General features: G+C 38.5%; 1 protein-coding gene across 1 annotated transcript in view; it reads left to right on the plus strand.

The window, feature by feature from the left end:
- Window positions 1-7,849, plus strand: part of LOC127056783 (sodium/hydrogen exchanger 2-like) — a 67,171-nt gene extending 59,322 nt beyond the window's left edge. The window contains exons 12-13 of the mRNA XM_050965059.1: window positions 3,859-3,991; window positions 4,836-7,849. Coding sequence (XP_050821016.1) covers window positions 3,859-3,991; window positions 4,836-4,860 — 158 coding nt within the window. The 3' untranslated portion in view covers window positions 4,861-7,849. The remainder of the gene's footprint in view (window positions 1-3,858; window positions 3,992-4,835) is intronic.
- Window positions 7,850-8,595: the final 746 nt, after the last annotated feature.

The raw sequence follows: 8,595 nt of genomic DNA on the forward strand, positions 1-8,595 counted from the left end.
AGGCCACCAGGTTTTCTGCCTCTGATGATAGAACCAATTGCTGGCTCAGTTTCTCCCAAACATTTTGTTTTAAAACCTCAATTTGTAATTGTTTTTGTGCAGGTCTGACTAATAATCTTCTTCCTCCTCCTCTTCCTCCCCTCATGGATCAGGTAAAGAGCAGCATGATGGCTTCAGCCAACTGAATTTACTGCTGCAGCACCTTCCTGTCTGAGTTCTCTGCTCCAACTCAGGCATGGAAGAGTTGTCCTGCAAACAGCTGGCTTAATTCTAAGTGGTGTTCCCTACACAAGGAAGCAAATATGGGATCTTCAGAAGGTGAATTATGCCCTGCCAGTTCCCAGCCAGCCAACTCTCACACTGCCAGGGCATGGGGCTCAGAGCTAGACTGGCTTGTCAGGTCCCCAGCCTTCTCTGAAGAGCTCCAACTCCAACATTGAAAAGCCCAATGAGGAGCTTCTGAGCTTTCAGGAAGAGTCTAAAGACAGGGAGGAAACTTTCATAAAAGGACAGTTCTCATAAAAGATGCAGAAAAATGGAAAGGAGAGAGTTTAAGTCCTTCTTGTCCTCCACTAGCCTAGAAGACATTTTGGACTTGCTAGATAGCCACAGTCCTCACATTGTACCTGCAGAAAATACCAGACTTCCTGAAGCAGGGACTCCTTCACTCAAACTGGGAACACCTACAGTTAACAACCTGGACCTCGGAAGAGATCTGTAGTTCAGTATGAATTCTCTATTAACCTCTGATATAGTTTGGTACCCAAACAAAACTCAAATCAGGATATTTCATTCATGGATCTGCTCAAACTTACATTTCTGGTGTGAAGGGACACAGAAAGCTGTTTGGGGGCACAGATTGCATTTTGTTTATGCAGTACCCAGCCCAATGGGGCCTCTAGGTGATATTGCAATATAATTGTAATAATAATCCCAAAGTTCTGATGATCTCATTCACATTAGAGTTTCTCCAGGAGGCTTGGTTGGAGTCCTACGTCTATGCACCTTATAAATGTGAGTACTAGCCACAGTGACATTTTGTAGACAGGCACATTGGATTCTCTATTTGGGTATCAAATGCCAGGTTTAATCAGAGTGACAGATTAGACAAGTCTGTGGCTGGCCTTTCTCATCACCGTTACCTCCAAAAAGGCAACTTTTGGAATTAGTTCCTGTCTCATTACAAGAAGCACTCTGTCTTTGTCATGAGGAAAAAGTTATTCTTATAGCTTCAGAAACCTTTCTGTTGTTCAAGATCAGATCCTCTTTCCACAATTCCTGGGAAATAGTTCTCTCATAATATGGTTCTAACCCTTGGAAGGTTGTGCCATAAATGGGAATTCCTAGAGCTCTGAAGATATATCATACATACCCCAGTTGTACTCTATTCATTTCATTCAATCCAAAATGCCAAAGCTTTAGAGCCTCAATGTTGCTGCAGGCACGATGTAAAAATCCTACACCAGTTGGCATGTTAGGCACCTGGGAAATTATTCACAGCAGTCTGTAGAGTCACTATGGGGAATGTGTATGAGCCTCATCTAAGGAAGATTTGCAAAGCAAGTTTCTGTTTCTCTGCAGCGGCATCCGTTGGTAAGAAGGTGCTACTGGGTTGGTTCCCACATAATTCTTTAGTTTATAAAACTCTTGCTTTATATGGGGGAAAACTTATATTCCTGCCTACTATTTTGTTATAATAATTTATCTCTGCTTATCCTTTCCCCACCGCCCCACTGTGACTCAGTGCTCACTATTCCCCATTAGTGATGAATGAGGAGAGAAACTGTGCAACAGAATGAGAAATTTCTTATCTGATAATTTTCTTTGTTAGCAGCTTCTCTCCAAATTCAATCCACACCGGTAGCCTATAAAGACCAGTACAGACACTGACATTTTTCTCTAACGGGAGACTTAGACTTATATTGTCTTTAAGGTTAGTTTCATACCTTATATCAATTTATCTTAGGGCTAATAATTGGTTGCTGCAGTGTTCCTACAGCTGTGGAAAGACTCTTTTAGTGGCCAGAACTTAGTCATGGACTCTCCAGCAACATTAGATCACCTCCAAATTCCATAGGTAGAGAAATTAACCCATTAGTAATGAACTGAGAGAGACACTGCTAATAGAAAGAAAGAAAATATTCAGGTAAGAAACCTGTCATTCTTATGAACTTGGACTTGTCTGCATGTAGATTTACTTTCAGCATGTTTTCTGTGTGGTCCTCTCCACCTGGAATGCTATGAAATTTGGTTCTATGAAATATTTTAAAAACAGTCCTATTCCCCTACCTCTGTGACTTATTGTGTCACCTCTATGACCTAATCTGCCTTCTGTACAATGTTAATAATGCATTTATAATGAGTACAGGAAATGCCCAGTTTCAAAGATAGCCTTATCAGTGTCACCCAAGTTAATTGATCCATTACCCTGAAAAAAGAGCCTAATATGATAACTAAATTACAGCTCCTTTGGGAACACTTTTACTAACACAAAAACTCGAGTTAACACTTCCTGGCAATGGCACAGCTAACTGTGTCATTACAGCAACCTTCTCCCTTCATAAGAATTTTTTTTTAAAAAAAATCCTTATTAGTTATGGTCTTGAATCAGGAAACCATCCCTATTTATAGGGTGACCAGACAGCAAGTGTGAAAAATCGGGACAAGGCATGGAGGGTAATAGGCACCTATATAAGACAAAGCCCCAAATATTGGGACTGTCCCTATAAAATCGGGACATCTGATCACCCTACCTATTCAGCAAAGCACTCATATTTGTGCTTGATTTTAAGCACAAGTCCTATTGAAATCAGTGGGACTTAAATATAAACTTAAAGTTAAGTAGCTGCTTAAGTGCTTTCATGTATTGTTGTTTAATTTTGCTAAGTGCCAACAATGTGCTCTTTACAAGTTACTAATACTAAGACAGTCCATGTCTTGATGAGCTAGTTTAGAACGCAAACATAGAAAGACCAGAGGCACCTGGCTTTATCCTACTGTTTTTCTCCCCCTTCATTTAAAATTTTGAAGCAACTTAGTTTACTAAAACAAGCTGATGATATGGTGTAACCAGACATATTAGCACTGTGTTCTGGAATGTTGCAATTGAGGCTGAAAGGAATGCAGTCAGTTGTGTGACATTTGCGAGTCCATAATGTATTCATCAAAATGTGCACTCATTATATCCTGTAGGCATTTTAACTTGTAGTTTATTTTAGTTACCCAAGCATCGTTGTTGTTCCCCAGAAAAAACGTGGATGTGGTCTAGTGATCAGAGCAGAGAGGTGGGAGCTAGAATTCCTAGGTTCTGTTCCCATCTCTGTCATTGAGTCAAGTATATGCACAGTAGGTGGCAATATTTGAGAAACTCTGTCATGCAATTGCTGACAGACCTGGAAGAGAATGTAATCCATCCAGTCCATTAGTTGTACATCTAAATGCCTATATTAACATGGCTTGTTTTGGAGGTTCTTCTGCCATAAGATTTGTAGAGAACATCTGTTTCTTTAAAATGTTATTAAAAATTGCTCATTGGCATGAATGACGGGTCTTACAACACTCTGACTAAGTATTCAGTGGTTACCAGTGGGGACTGACAAAAGAATTACAGTATTTGATTCCTGGTTAAATAACATATTTCAAAATTCAAAGCAGCTTTAAGGTTGTATTTTTCCTTCTATCAAAACAGTGCTGCTTGCCTGCTAATTGTTTTTGTAGCTAAAAGATAATCATTGTAACTGGATAGTTCAGCCCAGTGTACAGGTAATAATTTAAACTAGCTTTAAATATTTCTTCATTACCATTGACTGACAAATGGAAAAAATTCTCAGCAGAGTCTGTATTTTCCTCCTCTCACAGTAGGGGATGCAGAAAAAGTACCAGGTATGAAATGCAACCGATCAAAGTCTATGACCTTCAGCTCCCCTCTACAGCCTGGCAGCACTGAACTGGTTAATGAAGAAGAAACCGGAAAAGGGTCACATGCAGAAATGTAAGAGTACATGCTTCTGGCCTCTGTTCCCTGGCTGTGTAGAAGAAAATCTGTTCACCTTAGTTTAGAAAGGAGTCAGCAATGTGATGCTGTTGTAAATAAGACTATGTGTACAGTGGGCTGTAATAATAAGTATATTACATATAGGGGAAGCAACCTGCTCTATGTCAGTTAGATCTCTGTTAGAACATTGATTTCGTTGCTGGACACCCCATTTTTAAAGAGACATAAAGAAACAGCAGAGAATTCAGAGGAGAGCAGCAGCAGTGAAGGATAAAAGTCAGAGGGAAGCTTAAGAGAAATTAGCATGTTTAGTCTGAAAAAGGCAGAGGGAAAAATGCTGTAAGTGCAAGTACAAAAATGGATATTTAAAAAAAGAATAAGGATCAATTATTCTCTGGAGTCAGTGGGGACACAATGAGCAGCAGGGAAGATTTAGATTAAATGTTAAGAAAAACTTTATAACTATAGGGAGAGTTTCATTAGGCAGTGGGACAAGCTGGCAAGCGAGGCAGTGGAATCACTATTAGTGGTGCGATATGTGATTGCACTTCTCACTCATCGGTAATGACTGGTTCAGGAATAAGGAAATCAGTCCTGGAACGTTTGAAAACTAGCTGTGTCCTGAAGGTCAGGTGCTATGTCTTACTGGACTGGCATGTCTCACAAACATAAAACTATTAAGGGGAATCTAACACAGCAGTGTTGAAATGAGTTATTCTTACTGTTTTTCTAATGTATTTGGGGCAAGGGGGGGGACTTTACTGTATCAAATGTAATATTTCCTGCAGAAAAACCTGGTGATATTTGCTTCTGATAATTTTTAATACAAAATTTGTTGCAGAGAAATATACACAAAGGAGCAATAGAGAGCGAAAGAAGTTTGCTGGACTGAGGTTCTCTTGCCCACAGCCACTGCACATCTGCTGAGAACAGACTCAAAAACCTGCTCAAGGTGAAATGAGAACTAATCCAAGTGTTTGTCCATGCCATGAAGCAAACCTGGACTATTCCCCTGAGAGAAGTCTCCCACCTCTTCCTTTTTGGTCCTGGTAACCTCATGGTAACAGTCTCAGGTTTCCCGGGAATGATTCATAGCACCTGGGAAGCTCCAAATCCCGCATCAGTAACAGGAGAATACCAGCACACAATCACTTACATAGATGGAACTAGGCTAGCACTGTTTCTGCTGGAGAAAAGGCGGCAAAGCCTTCCTCAGAAGATTTCCCTCCTGCTGCTGCTCTTGGGGCCTAGGAATAAAGAAAGCCTGAGTGAGGAGGCTCTTAAAATATTTTTGGAAGAGAAAAGTCCTCAGAGGCTCTGCTAAAAAGTGCTTCAGTCAAGGAAGGAAGGGGGATATCCTCCTCATAGCACAGGCAGAGGTTAAGGGGAAAGTTTAAGGGGCAGGGTGTGAATATAGAGGAAGTGGGAAACCTCAATATTTTGGGCAATTCTTAGATACTCCAGATATGCATCCAAACCTTTGAGTTTTGCTTTGCCAAATCAAACCAAATCTCCAAATGTATTAGATTCACCCATCACTAACATCAATCCTTTTCCTTCTCTGCCTATTAATCTGCATAATAGAAGGTATGGGGAGTTTAACAAAACACAAGTAAATAAATAGATCCTTTGTGAAAAAAATATAAAGAATGTACCAAAGACCTCAGTCCTCTTCTACATGGCACAATTGGACTTTCACAGTCTTTATCCTCTACATACAGTAATATTCCACTGGGAAAAACTGTACCGCTAAACCAGATGCATAATTCATTTTTTAGTTAATCACACCTTACTGATTATAATTATTTTTCAAAGATTTGGGGCCTGTTTCTCATTACACTAAGGCCCTTTCACAGTGATCTGGCAGTGAAAAAGGCTTGAAAGCAGACATAAATAGACTTAATTTACTTCCTTTTTAAGGCCCCTTTTTTACACTACCCAATCTGTATAAAATGGTCTTAATGCAAATAAGAATCTGACAGTTTAGCTTTAATTTAATTAGGATCTGCATTATATTTTATTTTATATATATGATGTGTGTCTATATAGCTGGAGTATGCAGTCACAGGAGAAAAAGAGGGGGTTAGTGGGTTACAGATTGTTGTATGGAGTGTTAACGGTCCACTCTACCTTGAATGGTCCCTTATATGTGCTAACTACTTATGCTAAACAAACTGTTCCACCTTGAATTCTGTTTTGATGACCTGAAGAAGATCTCTGTGTGCCTCCAAAGCTTGTCTCTCTCACCAACAGAAGTTGGTTCAGTAAAAGATAGTCCCTTGCCCACCTTGTCTCTCTAATATCCTGGGACTGACATGGGTACAACTACACTGCTTTGTTTATTGACATTAATAATCATGTATATGTGTACGTGAGATGAGAAGAATCAGAAAGCTAACATTTTGAAAGAGGCATGTTCATTTACAACTGGTATCTCTGTTTTGATTCATTAGTGATTGAATTTTAATAAGTAGTGAGTTCTGCCTTATTATTTACCAATAGTTTAATTTTTGCATTGTTTAAATTACTGTTTACATTTTACATTGTATGTATAATTATATAAAGATTTACCAAGGTGGACATTTTCCAGTTCTTTATCTGGAGAGCAGAAAAGCAGAGAATTCGGTGTTTGAGCCAAAAAATGTTGGAACCGAAGAATGGAAACTTTTGGAACCCTTTGGCTGATTGATTGGTATCTGTAGTGGTGACCGTATCATCTTTATGTCTTGTGAGGTACTTAGCACATTTTTGGGTACTGGATAAAAAAATAAAGAATGATTGTTTTCTTTTAAATTATGATTTCCATGTCTTGTCAAATAAATTATCTGTGGTAGTATTATTGGACAAAAAGCCTATCAAATGGGGTGATTTTTCACCAGTTTTGGATTTCTTTGCAAAACTGTAATATGTAGTTAATAGAACTAGTCAGGAATTTTCTGTCGGAATGATTTCCTGACAGAAAATTCAATTTTTACAAAATTTGAATTTTCCATAGAAGACAATCAATTTTGCTCCCAAAATTTAATTTGCCATCAGGAATATGTAAATAAAATACTTTGTTTTGGGTTGGTTAAGAACATCAGAATGGCCACACTGATTGAGACTAATAGTCTGTTTAGCCCAATAGCTTGTCTTCCAAAAGTAGCAAGTACCAGATGTTTGAGGGTGTGAATCTAAGCACTCCTGTATTCACACCTACACACTACTGTAATGATGTCTGTAGAAAATATGCCTTGTAAGGTATCATTTGAAAACTAATAGCATGCTTGTCATTAATATAATGTAAAATGCATGTGTTAACCTTATATGAGAAGTAATGAATTACTTATCTATTTAAGAATATCCTAGGTAAAGGTGATAAACAGACAGAGGGATGTGGATTTACCTTAATTTACATATTAGCTGTAAACAAAGCTATCAAAAAACCATTGGAGGTGTCTTGCATCTGTACTCGAGAGACAGAGAATTAATATGGCTCCTGCACCCCAGAGAGAGACAGGCGATGGAACCCCCCAGGGGCCTTCCTGACTTTTGAGAACAAAGACAATTCTTTGGGAATATAAGGTCCAGAGAGAGACTCCATCTTTGTCTTTCTCCTGAGAAGACAAGGAAAACCAGTACCTTGTAGTTCTGTGGAAGGTACTGACAGAGAGATGGTCAGGCATGCTGGAAAAAGAATAAATGGTGAGAAAAACCATCTTAACTAAGACTGCACCTTGCTAGATTAAGTTTTAGAATTTTAGATGTGTGTTTTCATTTTTATTTGCTTTTGATGATCTCTGCCTTTATTTCCTTTACTTGGCATCACTTATCCTATGTCCTTCTGTTAATAAACTTGTTTTATTTTAATCTAAACTAACCCAATGCTGTGTTTTGAATTAAAGTAATTGTTAATGCCAGTTAATGTGGCCAGCTGCTGGTATTGTGTCTTTAAAGGAGCAAATGAACCTTATTATTTCTCCAGTATTTGCCAGCCCCAAATGTTGAAAAATTATGAGTCAGATGCACCAAAAATAACGAGACTGGCTTTAAAATCATTAGAATATGTAAAAATAATAGATTTGATGTTCTGTTTGCCTTCTACTTTTGAGCCTATAGAGTGCACTGGGGTCACATTTTGAAGCTTTTCCCACAACCACGAGGACTAGAAACTTTTGCAGGAGTGGGGTTGTAAAATAGATCTCTGTCATATTAACATTTTGTGTGATCTGCAGAAAAGACAATATTTTATACAGTGCATATTTTCCCAGTGATTCACTCGGCCCCAAATTTAACCTTCCAGAAAGTATGGAATATTTTTTAAGCTTCTTTAACCAAACTATAATAGCTCAGCCAAAGCTTCCATGAAGTATTTTCCAGTTGCTCAGTGGCCCTAGCCTGATGACCAATATAAATTCCAGCCTAGAATACACTTGGTAATCTTTGCCCGTATCCAGTGTTGGTGGTCTTGAAATCCCACAATTGACTGGAAAACTGTTAAATGCTTGGGCTTCAGTGCATGGCTAATTAATTCTTTGCAGAATTTTAGTCCTTTAAAAAGTGTTTAAAACATTGATTCACTGTATCATTGAATATTGCATGGTTTTGTTGAAATAAATTGT

The sequence above is a fragment of the Gopherus flavomarginatus genome, chromosome 8 (genome assembly GCF_025201925.1).
Source record: "Gopherus flavomarginatus isolate rGopFla2 chromosome 8, rGopFla2.mat.asm, whole genome shotgun sequence".
Lineage (NCBI taxonomy): Eukaryota > Metazoa > Chordata > Testudines > Testudinidae > Gopherus > Gopherus flavomarginatus.